The sequence below is a fragment of the Hippocampus guttulatus genome, chromosome 11 (assembly GCF_054856545.1).
Source record: "Hippocampus guttulatus isolate MCC_2025c chromosome 11, RoL_Hgut_1.0, whole genome shotgun sequence".
Classification (NCBI taxonomy): domain Eukaryota; kingdom Metazoa; phylum Chordata; class Actinopteri; order Syngnathiformes; family Syngnathidae; genus Hippocampus; species Hippocampus guttulatus.
In genome coordinates, this window is record NC_141271.1 from 8,354,074 (window position 1) to 8,370,686 (window position 16,613).

At 43.0% G+C, this 16,613-nt stretch overlaps 1 protein-coding gene across 2 annotated transcripts in view; it reads left to right on the plus strand.

Moving 5' to 3' along the window:
- nalcn (sodium leak channel, non-selective) overlaps nucleotides 1-13,596 on the plus strand; it is a 66,984-nt gene extending 53,388 nt beyond the window's left edge. For both annotated transcript variants that reach the window (XM_086123885.1, XM_086123886.1), the window contains 18 exons: nucleotides 2,973-3,077; nucleotides 3,196-3,302; nucleotides 3,393-3,513; nucleotides 3,600-3,698; nucleotides 4,308-4,401; nucleotides 5,556-5,662; nucleotides 5,739-5,813; nucleotides 5,902-6,021; nucleotides 6,102-6,170; nucleotides 6,603-6,751; nucleotides 6,830-6,923; nucleotides 7,706-7,838; nucleotides 8,986-9,101; nucleotides 9,261-9,418; nucleotides 10,490-10,640; nucleotides 10,729-10,878; nucleotides 10,952-11,069; nucleotides 12,697-13,596. In XM_086123885.1, the coding sequence (XP_085980011.1) occupies nucleotides 2,973-3,077; nucleotides 3,196-3,302; nucleotides 3,393-3,513; nucleotides 3,600-3,698; nucleotides 4,308-4,401; nucleotides 5,556-5,662; nucleotides 5,739-5,813; nucleotides 5,902-6,021; nucleotides 6,102-6,170; nucleotides 6,603-6,751; nucleotides 6,830-6,923; nucleotides 7,706-7,838; nucleotides 8,986-9,101; nucleotides 9,261-9,418; nucleotides 10,490-10,640; nucleotides 10,729-10,878; nucleotides 10,952-11,069; nucleotides 12,697-12,839 (2,109 nt within the window). In that variant the 3' untranslated portion in view covers nucleotides 12,840-13,596. The remainder of the gene's footprint in view (nucleotides 1-2,972; nucleotides 3,078-3,195; nucleotides 3,303-3,392; nucleotides 3,514-3,599; nucleotides 3,699-4,307; nucleotides 4,402-5,555; nucleotides 5,663-5,738; nucleotides 5,814-5,901; nucleotides 6,022-6,101; nucleotides 6,171-6,602; nucleotides 6,752-6,829; nucleotides 6,924-7,705; nucleotides 7,839-8,985; nucleotides 9,102-9,260; nucleotides 9,419-10,489; nucleotides 10,641-10,728; nucleotides 10,879-10,951; nucleotides 11,070-12,696) is intronic.
- Nucleotides 13,597-16,613: the final 3,017 nt, after the last annotated feature.

A 16,613-nucleotide genomic window follows, 5' to 3' on the forward strand; every position in this document is an offset into this window, starting at 1 on the left:
CACAACATCCAGAGCCTTGAGGAACTCCGGGCGGATCTCATCCACCCCTGGGGCCTTGCCACCGAGGAGCTTTTTAACCACATCGGTGACTTCAACCACAGAGATAGGAGAGCCCACCTCAGAGTCCCCAGGCTCCTCCAAGGAAGGCGTGTTGGTGGAGTTGAGGAGGTCTTCGAAGTACTCTGCCCACCGATTCACAACGTCCCGAGTCGAAGTCAGCAGCACCCCATCCCCACTGTACACAGTGTTAGTGGTGCACTGCTTCCCCCTCCTGAGACGTCGGATGGTGGACCAGAATTTCCTCGAAGCCGTCCGGAAGTCGGCTTCCATGGCCTCACCGAACTCTTCCCACGCTCCGGTTTTTGCCTCGGCGACCACCGTAGCTGCGTTCCGCTTGGCCAGTCGATACCCGTCAGCTGCCTCTGGGGTCCCACAGGCCATAAAGGCTCGATAGGACTCCTTCTTCAGCTTGACGGCATCCCTTACTGCTGGTGTCCACCAGCGAGTACGGGGGTTGCCGCCACGACAGGCACCAACCACCTTACGGCCACAACTCAGATTGGCCGCCTCAACAATAGAGGCACGGAACATGGTCCACTCGGGCTCAATGTCCCCCGCCTCCCCCGGAACATGGGAAAAGCTCTGTCGGAGGTGGGAGTTGAAACTCCTTCTGACAGGGGATTCCGCCAGACGCTCCCAACAAACCCTCACAATACGTTTGGGTCTGCCAGGACGGACCGGCATCTTCCCCACCATCGGAGCCTACTCACCACCAGGTGGTGATCAGTTCACAGCTCCGCCCCTCTCCTCACCCGAGTGTCCAGAACATGCGGCCGCAAATCCGATGATACAACTACAAAGTCGATCATCGAACTGCGGCCTAGGGTGTCCTGGTGCCAAGTGCACATATGGACACCCTTATGTTTGAACAAGGTGTTCGTTATGGACAATCCGTGGCGAGCACAGAAGTCCAATAACAAAACACCACTCGAGTTCTGATCGGGGGGGCCGTTCCTCCCAATCACGCCCCTCCAGGTCTCACTGTCATTGCCGACGTGAGCATTGAAGTCCCCCAGCAGAACAAGGGAGTCCCCAGCAGGAGTACTCTCCAGCACACCCTCCAAGGACTCCAAAAAGGGTGGGTATGCTGAGCTGCTGTTTGGTGCATATGCACAAACAACAGTCAGGACCCGTCCACCCACCCGAAGGCGGAGGGAGGCAACCCTCTCGTCTACCGGTGTGAACCCCAATGTACAGGTACTGAGCCGGGGGGCAATGAGTATGCCCACACCTGCTCTGCGCCTCTCACCGTGAGCAACTCCAGAGTGGAAGAGAGTCCAACCCCTCTCGAGAGAACTGGTACCAGAACCCAGGCTGTGTGTGGAGGCAAGTCCGACTATATCCAGTCGGAAAATCTCTGCCTCACACACCAGCTCGGGCTCCTTCCCTGCCAGAGAGGTGACATTCCATGTCCCAAGAGCTAGCTTCTGCAGCCGAGGATCGGACCGCCAGGGTCCCCGCCTTTGGCTGCCGCACAGCTCACATTGCACCCGACCCCTTTGGCCCCTCTCATGGGTGGTGAGCCCATGGGAAGGGGGACCCACGTTGCCTCTTCGGGCTGTGCCCGGCCGGGCCCCATGGGTGTAGGCCCGGCCACCAGGCGCTTGCCAACGAGCCCCACCTCCAGGCCTGGCTCCAGAGGGGGGCCCCGGTGACCCGCGTCCGGGCAAGGGAAACCTTGGTCCATATATTTTTCTCATCATAAGGGTCTTTGAGCCGTGCTTTGTCTGGCCCCTCACCTAGAACCTGTTTGCCATGGGTGACCCTGCCAGGGGCATAAAGCCCCAGACAACTTAGCTCCTAGGATCATAGGGACACACAAACCCCTCCACCACGGTAAGGTGACGACTCACGGAGGGGACAGGGTGTTAGCAGACCCTAAAAAAGCCTTTATTGTGGTTTTTAATGACAACTTAATCTTTAAATCTGCTTTTCAAAGGTTGCATCAAGCTGGTTAATAACTAAAATGATAGCTTTAATGACAATTTTTTTGCTGAGTAGTTAAAGTAAATTCAGGCAGTTCAGATTCATTCGTATTGTTACCTGCAAGCCACAACCACTGTAAAAAAACGTACCCATGCTTATGTGGATATGAAATATCCAAACTATGAACACAAAACAGGCTGATTGGATGCTCTAAATTGTCCCTAGGTGTGAGTGTGGGCGTGGATGGTTGTTTGTCTCTGTGTGCCCTGCGATTGGCTGGCAACTGATTCAGGGTGTCCCCCGCCTACTGCCCGGAGACGGCTGGGATAGGCTCCAGCACCCCCCGCGACCCTAGTGAGGATCAAGCGGTTCTGAAAATGGATGGATGGATGGATGAACACAAAACATATTTAACCCATTTACTGCCAATACCATTGACAAGTATACTCGTTGTATACTGTCCTTATATAATTTTAAATTTGGTTATCCTGATGATTCTTCCATGCAATTATGAAGTAATCAAACCACCCACCCCAAGAGTGTTTCTCACACAGTCAGTGTGGTTGTCAACGCATCTTTGCAAATAAGACTTACTGTAGGTTCTCTAAAGTTATTGTAAAGTAACACCATTGTCACGACTAGCAAAGATTTTCATATAAATTAATTTGTCCAAAATCTGGGGGTAAAAAAAAAGAAAAAAGATCCAGCCATGTTACAGAGAGCGCATCTTTGGTGGCCACGATCGCGCCAATGTCCCGCTGCTGGAACCAAGGACTGTTATGTTGTTACCTTGCAGCTGAGCACTGCAGTAGATTGCTCTCATGATTCATTTTGCCTGCAAACGTGTTTTTCAGGTGTACCTAATATAACTGGTGAAGCTTCAAGTTTACTCGAAGCACGTCCAAAATGTTTTTTGTTGACAGAATAGTATATATTCTGAAATGTATGTATTAACTTTGACTGAATGATTTTTTTCTGTTCTGCAGGTTTCTATTCTACTCCTCACGCTAATGCTGGTGTTCGCCAGCTTCGGTGTTCAACTGTTTGCTGGAAAACTGGCCAAATGCAACGACCCCCATGTTCTCAAGCAGGTGACATGCTAATCCCTTGCCCACCTTTACCCTCTGCAAGGAGGTGGAAGCTAAACAAGAATACCATGATTTTCACACACTTTCAATAGGATAACCGTGTTTATCCTGTTGGTCACAGGACGAGTGTCATGGTATATTCAGGATTAATGTCAGCGTTTCCAAAAACCTCAACCTGAAACTGAAACCTGGAGAAAAGAAGCCAGGATTCTGGGTTCCGAGAGTCTGGTTAGATCGCCCCCTGTTTTTGCTAATCCTCATGCTTTATTTGTGTACAATTTGTAATGAATGTATTTTTATAATTCTGCCGCGTTCCAGGGCCAACCCCCGCAACTTTAATTTTGACAATGTCGGAAATGCAATGTTGGCGCTGTTTGAGGTGCTGTCGCTGAAAGGATGGGTGGAAGTCAGAGATGTCATCATTCACCGTGTTGGACCGGTATAGAATGCTCTCCATATTATATATTTTGACTTCTTTTTACATCGTGGAAATAGCTTATTCAGTGTTGTCTTCTATGTGGGCAGATCCACGGCATCTACATCCACGTCTTTGTGTTCCTGGGGTGCATGATTGGACTCACTCTGTTTGTTGGCGTTGTCATTGCCAACTTCAACGAGAACAAAGTAAGTCACTTTAATCAGTGCCGTTTTAGGTCAAGCAGTATTAGAACTGAAATGGGAATTACAACTATTCTCATTATATTACACACAAGCTACAACATGAACTTTTCCTCAAAGCATTATGACTTTTAAATGAAAATTGTAACTTTGTGACAGTTTTCCTTACAATTAACTTTATTCTATTATTATATGGACTTTCCCACCAAAATTATGATTTTGTTTTACTAGCTTTCCTGAATATACCTTTATTCCTATCTCATATAATATGAAGTTTTTCAAATCTAATATTGGAACTGTATCATCATTACAAGTTCTTGCGCGGCAAAATTATAACTTTGTTGGAATATTAAGGCGATTGAAAATATTGAATTATTGCTTTATTTCCTCTTTTTAAAAATGCAATAAATACTGGTTACTTGCTTGCAACTTTAAATTTTTATTTTGCAATAAGTTTTTTTTTCTCGTGATTTAGTTTGGGGGTTTTTTGTTTTTTTTTTTTTTTTTTCACCACGGCCCGAATTCTGATCCCTAATTACTGAGTGATTTTTAGACTCGTGTGACAAGTCTAGATCACCCGTTTAGCTTTTGCACTTGTTTTTCTTCTCCTTCCAGGGCACTGCTTTGCTGACTGTGGATCAAAGGCGATGGGAGGATTTGAAAAGTCGCCTCAAAATAGCCCAGCCTCTCCACCTACCTCCTCGCCCAGGTACACATATTCACATTTATTAAACATTTATACCTATCACACAATAAATTACTTTGGGGCAAGTTCCATCTTATGAAACACACAATGTACCACTCATTGTCTGGGTGTATCTCATACACTGTGGGGAAATCCAAGCAGTGCAGATCATAAAGAATTGCTTTTTTAGATATAAACTTACTCAAAGTGGGGTTGGGTGGAGGTGAATGCTGAAGTTGTGTCAAGGCAAGCTAACCTGATCTGAGGGCATGCTTCACCACTGCAACCAAATAAGGATGAACAGTCTTTGGCATACTGTCAAAGCTATGAATGGCTCAAAAACAGACTCGTGATCACCTCTGCTGCCTTTTACTATCACTTCAACAATTCTAAATGTACATCATTTAACAATGGCTCATAAAGTGTGTTTAAATTCTCTTATTGAATGGAAACTAGAAAGCCTCTCAAACACACACCACACTGAGTCAACCTGCTTTTCATCCCCATCAAAAGGCCCATTTGCGCCACTCATTCACTCACACTAGAACACATACTCCTGCTGGCATACCATCACTGCACTGAGCTTGCCCCATGCCCAGATGGCCGTAATTGAAGTGGTTGTAAATTAGCTCACATTCATCGAGCACATTTTAAAACGAAAGCTGTGGTGAATGATGATAGCATAGTTTTGTTTTGTTTTTTTCAATCAATCATAAAAAAGTGTAACCCCTGAAATGTGCTGGAGAATGAAACGTCCTGGCCTGTATAGCAAGTTGCAAATCAGTGTGCCTCCTGACTGGACTTCATAGAGCCCATAATAAGTGACTTTGCATTTAATGCTGCGTAATGTGTGTTTTTCAAACGTTTATAATATCTCACACATACCATTGGGAAAGTAAATGACAGATATTGAGCAATGTTTTGGAAACAGGTCAGAATAACAGTACAAGTAAAAATAAATGGTTCATACAAAAAAAAAGAAAAAAAAGCATTAAATCCCTCAAGCAGTCCTTTACTGCTATCTAGAGGACACAATGGATACATCAATGTTGCTGAATTGATACCAGTGGCTCTTTAAACGTGCCATCATTCCACCTGTAATCACTGTCAATTAAGATAAAAATGATGGAATGTTTCATCACCATCGAAGTTTCAAATAAATGTGATATTCCGAACAGAGAATGGGGGTTTCCGGGCCAAGATGTATGACATCACACAACATCCTTTCTTCAAACGTGGCATTGCTGTGCTGGTGTTAGCTCAGTCAGTGCTGCTCTCAGTCAAGGTAGACGCAATATTGCAAAGACCACCTTATTGTACTACTAACCAACAACTAACATGAGATCCTTCCATTATTTTAGTGGGATGTAGACGACCAAGTAACATTTCCTCTCGCCACCATGTCGGTGGTTTTCACTTTTATATTTGTACTGGAGGTGAGCCTACTCAGTTGCATCTATTTCAGATTGGGGTTTATTGTTAAGATAATAGTCATTCGTAGTCACGTTCTTTGTTGTTGCCTAGGTAACCATGAAACTGATAGCCATGTCTCCAGCCGGTTACTGGCAGAGTCGACGGAATCGTTACGACCTGCTGGTGACTTCGTTGGGCGTCATTTGGATTGTGCTTCACTTTGCCCTCCTGGTTAGAACCACCGATTTTATGCTATGAAGCCACGGGTATATGCATTTCAGAAAGCTAACGCGTGGCTATTTTCCATTTAGAATGCATATACCTACATGATGGGCACTTGTGTGATTGTCTTCAGATTCTTCACAATATGTGGGAAGCACGTAAGTGTTATTAAACTCTTTTATTTTAATTGGAAATAAATTTTCCAGGAGAACTCACAGTCAATTTGTGTGAGAATCCTCACGTTGTTCATGTCGGAATAAAATATTGATTTTTTTTTTATTTTTATGGGCTGAATTATAAAAAAACAGCACATCTCTATCAAACCTGATCACATTGTGAATGCATGATAGAAAATGTAATGCTAAAACAAGTTTCATCAAGATTTGATGTAGATTGCGAATTGGGCAGCAAAATACTCTTGCATTTAAAAAAAAAATGTTTAGCATGTTAATAACTATAAAATCCAGTGAGTAACACGCATATATGTATAATATGCCACTCAAAATCACCCTTAAAAAACATTTTCTTCCCCCAATGTACTGCCTAACAATTCACGACTGTAATCTATTATTGTGACTGAATGTCTCCAGGTGACACTGAAGATGCTGTTGTTGACGGTGGTTGTCAGCATGTACAAGAGCTTCTTCATCATCGTGGGGATGTTCCTCCTTCTCCTCTGCTATGCCTTTGCTGGCGTCGTTCTCTTCGGCACTGTTAAGTACGGAGAGAACATCAACCGGTAAGGTTTGATTGGAACAACACAGCAGATGAAGTCGAGTTGTTCTGAGTCTTGGTCTGTCTCGCCATCACCTTGTAGACACGCCAACTTCTCCACGGCAGGCCAAGCGATCACCGTTCTCTTTCGCATTGTCACCGGGGAAGACTGGAATAAAATCATGCACGACTGCATGGTAAGCAAGCAAAAAGAGAGGCGCTGAAATTGATCATTTGACACTGATATCTGCATTGGTTATAATTCTACAAATGAACCTGTTTTTATATAAATTAGACAGGCACAGCTGCACAAATATGATCTATTACGAAGTTATTTTCTTATATGATCATAATATAATAGTGTACCAAGTATATTTCAGTTAATTCCAAACAAACAAAAGAAATTTGGTGAAATCCAACACAATGTCAGGAATCGAGATTGACAGTGCAGAACAAATGGGTGGCGTAACAACCCAGAAGACACAAGACAAAATTTATTGGCGCGCTAACTGTTCCCATAGTGTACGATCAAATATTACTGCACACTGAGCTTGTAAGGCCACATTCACACTGCAGGTCAATTCTAACTTTCATTTAGCTCACATGTGACAGGCATCAGAATTCTTATTGATGCAGTTGTAAACAGTACAATTAAGTTTTTGGTTTTTTTTTTCAATTTCAACACATGCCAGTTTCGTATGAGCATCTACAGTTGGTTAGGACATGAATACATATATTCGATGTGACTGCACTGACGGACGCTCAGGTTGCGCTTATCTGACCTACAGAGTATCAAAAACCAAGTATGTGCTGCACGGGTGGAGGAGGGGTACACTGCTCACAATTATCTTGGCGTCCGAAACTTTATTTTGGACGATATTTCATTTAGAAAATACATTGCTTTTCTTTAAATCTAGTTTTGTGTTGTTCTCATCTCAAATGCCTTTAGAGCTGAATGCGTACGTGTTTTTTCCCTCAGGTGCAGGCTCCATTCTGCACTCCGGATAAGCACCGCTATTGGGAGACTGACTGCGGCAACTATGCCGGCGCCCTCATCTACTTCTGCTCCTTCTACGTCATCATAGCCTACATCATGCTCAACCTTCTTGTTGGTCAGTGCGTGTGTCTGTTTTGTACCATCATTCCTCGCAAATGTATTCCCTGGCACTTGTTGACCTCCTTATTATTTCAAAACACATTTTCCCATCCATATTCAATTCATTTATTGCAGGCTCAAACTGTCACAAACCGGTAAAATGTGTACTAAACAGGCAGGCATTACATTTACCGGTAAATAACATTTTATAAATTGTCATCAAAGTGTGAAAACAAGCTTGTTGTTTCAGTAGTAAAATCAAAATAAGGTACAGGTAATGCTCCTCGCCGGACACAGAAGAGAGATGGAACAAAAAGGCATTTGCAGAGTGACACTGCAACCTAGTGGCATGCAATCAATAAAGCTGTTTTTTGTTTTGCTTTGTTTTGGTTTTGAGTTCTGTGTTTCATGTCAAAGAAGAAACAAAAGCCTTAAGATTATAGAATTTGTGTAATATCTGTTTATTTACATATCTGCTTTATTTACTATTTGTATAAATTGATCAATAGAATTTATTTTGTTCATTGATTGTGAGACAGCTTGTCAATACGTTTTGAAACGGTGCTGTATGAATACATTTATTATTAATAGTCATCCATCTATCCATTTTCTAATCCTCATGGGGTCTCGGGTGTGCTGGGGAAACTCCCAGGAGTCTTCGGGCAATAGGTGCGGTACACCCTGGACTGGTTGCCAGCCATTCGCAGGGCACGCATCGACAAACAACCATTCGCGCTCACAATCGCACCGAGGGACAATTTAGAATGATTCATTAACCTGCCACGCATGTTTTTGGAATGTGGGAGGAAACCGGAGTACCCGGAGAAAACCCACGCAAGCACGGGGAGAACATGCAAACTCCACAAAGGAAGGCCGTAGACAAGATCGAATCGATATGAAGCGCACAGCTTGAATTCCTGTGGTTTGATGGGCTGTGTTTATCGATCTGCTCCCTCTGGCTCATAAAGAAGACACAGATGGTACTGGCAGTTATTGCACCACAAGAGTGGTGGATGTGCTCTGCTACTTTCGCAAAGGAGCAATCATATGGCGGATAAAAAAGAAATGGAAGTAATGACAAGGCTGAATAAACAGTCAGTACAGTAATTGAATCTTACAAAGGTTCTAAAGTGGAATACTGTATTTCTATCCTTGCGATGCAGCTATCATCGTGGAGAACTTCTCCCTGTTCTACTCTACTGAGGAGGACCAGCTGCTGAGCTACAATGACCTGAGACACTTTCAGATCATCTGGAACATGGTCGACGACAAGCGGGAGGTGAGCAATTACATCGCATGAGGACTGGACACTGAAGAATACATGTCGCATTTGTCATTTGTCAACTTGGATATATAAAAGCAGCCGGTATTCTCCGAAAATGTGAAATAAGCACTTTATAGCGCGTCTGGGGGAATATTTTTCTGCATTCTCCTGCAGGGCGTGATCCCAACATCCAGGGTGAAGTTCCTGCTGCGTCTGCTTAGGGGCAGGCTGGAGGTGGACCTGGACAAAGACAAGTTGCTCTTCAAGCACATGTGCTACGAGATGGAGCGACTACACAGTGGAGGAGACGTCACCTTCCACGATGTGCTCAGGTGACCGTGACAATACACATGTACAAACACATGTACAAGAACCCTTAGGTTGAAAAAAAATGTGAACTAAAAAAAAATACCTTTCGTAATGGCAAGTTATTGTAGTTTTTTCTAATTCAATCAATATTTGTTCATACTAAACTATATGTTTTGTGAATTATTTATTCACTAATTGGCTGAGACAAATCGCATGCCTTATACTGAGGTGTTCCTTGTCCCTACATTATAGGGCTACATCATAAGAAACTTTACTTGTGTGATTGAATAAATACAAATGTACATTTAACATCCAAAATAGTTAAATAAAAATGTTAAGAAACTATGTATGTACACACACTTTGGCCAAATTAATTTTACATTCATTCAATCATTATTTTAGATTCCATACATGCATATCCACTGCTCCACATCAGTTGGTGTCAAACACCAAGCAGCACCTAAAAAAGGATCAAGTATCATTTTCACCACCACGAAAACACAGTCGTGCAGTAGGTGTTCAAAAATAAGGCAGAGGATGTATTTCCTGAAAAGTATTTCATGTGATTACAAGCCGCTTTAACATTATGCACAGTTTGATCATTAACACTGTGCTTCAATGTAGGGGGGGAAAAAAAAGTGTAGCCTATTTAAATTATGATTCAAATAATCGTATTTTACTTTAAATACGACAGAGCTGTATTTAAAAAATAAACTGTACTCGATTAAAAAAAAAAAGGTTAAGTCACTGTAACATTAAGCACAATTTGAATTGATTGGTGAGAGCACTTGACTGCAGAGCTTCGATGTGAAATCTCAGCCAGCCCAACTATTTCTGGTTATCGTGTTTTTAGCATTCTGTTAGATTTGTTTGTCACTCCACACTCTTTAAGGAAAAAAAAACAGACATCGAGTATGTTGAAAATAAATCAACCAAAACTAGAAATGTATATTTTTATCTAAATATGAACAGCAACAAAAATAACAGGAACATCTTTCTTTCTGTGCAATGTTGCTTTTTAATTAATTACGGATAAGCCTGTTTGAAAAGTGTCTTTTGTGTGTCTTTGTGTCTACCGTTGCCTGTGTTTGCAGCATGCTGTCCTACCGCTCTGTGGACATTCGCAAGTCTCTCCAGCTGGAGGAGCTGTTGGCCAGGGAACAGCTGGAGTACACCATTGAAGAGGAGGTCGCCAAGCAGACCATCCGCATGTGGCTCAAGAAGTGCCTCAAACGCATCCGTGCGGTGAGTTCCCCCCCCCCCAACACGGCAGCCGGCGCCGCCACCTCGGCACGTACGCATGTATGACGCTTTGTCCCGGCTCTGTTTGCAGAAGCAGCAGCAGTCATGTAGCATCATCCACAGCTTGAGAGAGAGCCAGCAGCAGGAGCTGAGTCGTTTCCTCAACCCCCCTAGCATCGAGACCACGGTGCCGAGCGAAGACCACAACGCCAACAACCCAGACAACCCCTCGCAGCCTGAGGTAAAAAGCCTCACACCGTCACACCGTCATCTGCAGGTAACCACTGAACAAAGGATCTGCCCTTGTTGTTTAGATGAGTGGCCTCCAGCAGCTGCTCAGTCCCACGTTGTCCGACAGAGGAGGCTACAGGCAGGACTCCTCCGATCTGGGCAAGCCACAGAGGAAGCTGGGACAGTGGCGGCTGCCTGCAGGTGTGTGTGCCCCAATTTGTCTCCGCAGAACACCGGCTCTTAGTGAGACATTGAAAATACAATTTATCCTGGCATGTCAGTTCTGAAATACAATAACAGAGTGCCGTACAATACATGTTTTGGCTCAATCTGCCAGAGAGAGATTGATATGCAAGAAAAACATCATTTTATGTTATTTATACTGGCCAGTGTTTGTATTTTCATGACGACTCTCAAATTTTGACAACTGGATCACAGAGTATACATTAATTCAGTAATGGCCTTATGATTGTGCTTTGTGTGTTAAAATGCATAACAAAGCTTACGTACATTGTTTTGATGTCATTTTCTATTTCTATGTTTTATAAATTATTCCATCTGCACAAGATGTCACCCACGTACAAACACAGAAAGGTAATAATGTGAAAGAATGAAAAAGCTATACTGTAGTACAATCTCAGGAGATATATTACACTGATTAAGTATAACATGCAATATTGTAAACACTGATTCAGTTAAAATTCTGTTTATTTTATTCTCAATACTCAGAGCTGTGCAAAATAGGCATTGACAAAAAGATTGAACAAAAGAAATTCTGAAGAGTGAAAATTTTTTTAAAATGTCTCCAATAAATTTGGTGTGAGCCAATACAAAAATGTATCCATCCATTTTCTAAAGTGCCTCATTTGGAGTAACGATATCCCACCTGGTGCCTCATCTATCAAACGTACATACGCACGCACATAAATGTGCTTAACACAAAGTACGATCATTCCCATGCTAAGTATGGGAGTTCTCAATTCGGACTTGTGCGTAAATGTATGCACAACTCTGACAAGGCATACGCGCAAAACCTTGTGGTAGAGCAGTGAACTACACTAAAGCCTCTTTTCCATTGTCTCGGTTTTACCCCAGAACAGTGTGTATGGTCGCTCTTCTCTTACAATTTTTCGAGGCCATGTGGTTACAGTGGAACTGTTCCTCAAAACCTATTTGTCCTGGTTCTATAACACAGGCCGATTGTTTGGTTTTTTTCGTTGTTTTTCTTTGTTTGTTTGTTTGTTGGTTTTTAACTCTGTCCCAATCATGTAAAGTTTATCTGCCACAATTAATAATTGGAATGAATACTTCAGTGCTATATTAATTACCAGTACGCTATCTTACAACATGCGCTAGATTTTTTTTTTTTAACAAAAATGTGCACGTGAACTCAAACGTGCACGTGAACTACTGTCCAATCATCATCAGTCAAAAACATAAATATCAAAGACTTATTTTTATGTTGCATATACAACAATACCAGGATACCTGATGGGATAGAGTATGTTATTGTGGTCAGTTTTTTTTTTTGAAGTGCACTGCATAAATGTGAGAGGTGCTTCTCATGTTTTCCCCGCTCTGACATACTCCACCTATAATACTAAAACTATACCTATTTAAAGATGACCTCTCTATGAGTGTCCAACAAATGGTTATTACCTTCATTAATGGAGCATTTAAATTGGGTCTGATTAGATTGTGTCTCTAAAGTTATCGCCAATGTGTATTTTCCACTGTGTGTGTGTGTGTGTGTGTGTGTGTGTGTGTGTGTGTGTGTGTGTGTGTGTGTGTGTGTGTGTGTGTGTGCGTGTGCACGCACGTGTGTCAGGTCGCACCAGTGTCAAGTCCATTGTATGTAAGATGAACCCTGTCAACGACGAGGCCTCATCGGGGTCAGAGGTGAAGAAGTGGTGGACCCGTCAGCTAACAGTGGAGAGCGATGAGAGCGGCGACGACCTCATTGACATTTAGGTGCATCCCGACGCCCTGTGTATTATTTTTTTATGTTATTATTTTTTATCGGTCGATCCCTCACTGGATCAATGGAGATAATATTTTGAATCTTGAGAAAGTATTTTGGTCAAACGGTGGCGTCAAGCTGATGCCTCTGGGAAACGTATTTCCTGTCCTTTGCGAGTGTTCCTTTGTAGGCACATCTGGCAAGTGTGAGCGGCGAGGACATGCCGGATCAATGAAGGGAAAGCTGCTCTTGTTTGTGTATTCAGCTGCAAGGTTCTTTTCATGTCCCTTCTACTTTATTTATCACATGCATATGGATTTTCTTATGGTCTCTACACTTCTGAGCATTTTTGTTCAAGTACCGGCAAGTGCGTCACACTGAACATCCTTGTCATGTCTCAGTGTATTTCCAGTGTATTTCCATAGTAGCTATTGATTGTTCACAGAAGTCGACTCCATGCGACACGCGTGCAGCAGTTTCCAGCAACAGTGCGTATACCTCCAAATCCTTTTGTGATTCATTTTCTTCACTTTTGATGCGTTCTTTTATGCGATTTAATTTGGATTAGAATGTGTATTGTTCCCACTGCATTTGTGTGTATGCAAATATAAGCTATATTATGAGGATTCGGAGATTTACTCCCTTTTTTTTTTTTAAACACACTGCTATTATTCGGAAGTGTCTACTGAAGAAATGAATAGATTTTTGAATTTAAAAAAATCTCTGTACAAATCTATCTTCTTATTAAAAGCTTTCTCTGGATAGGCATTAATGAGAAGAAGTGTCCTTTTTGTATATATTCACATGACTTAATGAATTTGTTACCTCCTCAAGCTCAGCTGCATGAGGGATCTTTTACGCATCATGGACCGCCGACACCTGCAGGACACAAGCAGTGCGAGGGACACAAGCAGTGCGAGTTGGTGAAAGTCAGCATTCTGAGTAGTGGCCGCCTTTGCGAGTGATCAGAACTTTGATAAGGTGATATTTGTCTTTTCATTCTGTTGTCATGATAATTTAGTTGGATTTCATATGGGGAAAAAATATACTCTAAATACCCCCAAATGACTACTTGAACAAATAACCCCCAATGGAACAAAAACAAACCAGTGTAATTTGGGCAGTTCAAATAAGCTAATGTTCATTCAGATATATCAAAATGTTTACTTCAGAGGGCATTTGAACTCAGTTGCTAAGCAAAACAGCAGCACCTTCTGAAGCGTGTAAATCCTCGCCCAGATGACGTCTTCTATGTTGCGTAAATATGACCTCTTTAATTAGCATTTCAGGAGACTTTCACATGCAATCGCGCAATGTTTTACTCCTGCAAAGCTCTTCCCATACAGAACGACCTGTGAGTCTTTCTGACATCCATTGTATTCAATATACCCGCATCATACCTTGGTTAACGGAAATATATCCATCCAATTACAATACGGTCGAACTGGGACCATTATTAAATGCAAGGAATGAAGCGTTCACGGGGCCTGAATCAAGATGCACACAAAAATAATAATGGACCTTCTCAGATGAGCCAGATGATGATAAGCAAGGCAAATTATTTGAAATAATATTTTCTTTTTTTTTATTGGGTGGCCTGGTGATCCAGTGTTTAGCACATCGACCTCACAGTGCAGAGGGACCGGGTTCAATTCCAGCTCTGGCCTCCCTGTGTCGAGTTTGCAGGTTCTCCCCGGGCCCGCATGGGTTTTCTCCGGGTCCTCCTGTTTCCTCCCACATTCCAAAAACATGCATGGCATGCTGATTGAACACTCTAAATTGTCCCTAGGTGTGAGTGTGAGTGTGGATGGTTGTTCATCTGTGTGTGCCCTGCGATTGGCTGCCAACCGGTTCAGGGTGTCCCCCGCCTACTGCCCGAAGACAGCTGGGATAGTCTCCAGCACCCCCCACGACCCTTGTGAAGATAAAGCGGATCGGAAAATGGATGGATGGATGGATTTTTCATGACAGTCAAGGCAGCATTGACTGTTGCTGATGACGTCCTTTGATTTGATTTGCCTTACTTTCAGTTAACTGTGATAAAATTGCACTTTTTCACAATTGCACTTAAAGGAGACATGTTGCGTATTTCTTTTCGTTGTTTAAAGCATTTTCAATGTGTCTTAACTTGACTGTGACTTATTGAAAGAACGCTTTTTGAGTTTGTGTCACGCATTGAGGCAGCCCTCATCACTCCCCGAGTAATGCGCGATAAATCTTCCGCCCCTCCTGAAAGAGGCTTTAGCTCTGGAACTTCAGACAGCCTATGTTTTTGGCGAAGACAGTCTGTGTGTTGGTAGGGATTATGAAAATTAGCCCAACTCTTACCTAACGATGGGCAGAAGTGCAGAACGAATTGCTCAATGACACTTTTGACAAAGACAACAGGGGGAAAAAAATGATTCTGTTTTTTTTTTAACCCTCTCATGCACAAAAAATGATAATCTGTAACCTGTTGACTTGATAAGCTGTCCACTGCAGTAACCACTGTCCCTGAAGGGGTTAATTTCAGGCAAGCACCCCAACGGCCCAACTATTTATATACAAAGCATAATAGGTCAATTTTGCATATTTGCCCTACTCGGTTGTTTCTCATGGGGAAAATTACTGATTGTGGTGTAGTGAGTGATTGTGCAAATCCAACAATTTTTAACACCACTTGAACTTCATTGAGGCCTTGACAGAACCTGAACTGTAGAAAAATGAAAACACAAACCACATGACATCAACCAAAATTGCAGCCTTTAAATGTTTGGAAAGAGTGTTAAGGCATTTACGTCAGAATGTTTCCAAAATAAGGTTTGAAGGACCCTATTGTGCAGTCTTAATATCAGCAGACCATCTGTCCTTCACCGACAGAAACTTTCGGATCTTGATTTGAGCATTGAGTTCGATTTTGTTCAAAATGCAACAGACATTAGAACAAAACTGTAGGTCAGCACACAGTGCGTCATATGGAATCCAAAAGAACACAAACAAGTTGGACTTTTTTTGTATATATACATATTTGTGTATATACATATTTCTTCCTGGCACGGTGGGCGACTGGTTAGCATGTCCGCCTCACAGTGCCGAGGTTCATGGTTCGATTCTGGCTCCGGCCTTCCTATGTGGAGTTGCATGTTCTCCCTGTGCCTGTGTGGGTTTTCTGCGGGTACTCTGGTTCCCTCCCACATTCCAAGAACATGCATGGCAGGCTTATGGAACACTCCAAATCGTCCCGAGGTGTGAGTGTGAGTGCAAATGGTTGTTCATCAATGTGTGCAATGCGATTGGCTGGCAACCACTTCAGTGTGTACCCCGCCGACTGCCCGAAGACAGCTGGTATAGGCTCCAGCACACCCGCGACCCTCGTAAGGATAAGATGATTAGAATATGGATGAATGTGTGTATTTATTCCTCATTCAGGGTTAGTTTAATGACGAATGTGCTCGCATTGGCAGAGGCGAGCGTTTTCCCCTTAACAAGGACCCTTGTTCCACCCATAATTAGCCCATTGAAGGACACAGGCCCTTGGATTGTCCATTCAAAAGCTTCGTAATTTTGCACTTAATGTGTACGGGCCTTCACTTGATAATGAACATGGGGGTGTGCAGCAGAGAATCAGCTGCCGGTGGGACGCCCAATCACTCTGCAGAAATCCAGACTTTTCGTGGCACATTCCAGGCCCTCGACGAGTGAGTTCTCCCAGCGACATATGGTCCTGTTGGGAAACAGTGTGACATCAGGCCTCGCGCTAATCAACTGTCTTTAATTTGCCCCTTTTTGCTCGCCCTTTTCTTCTC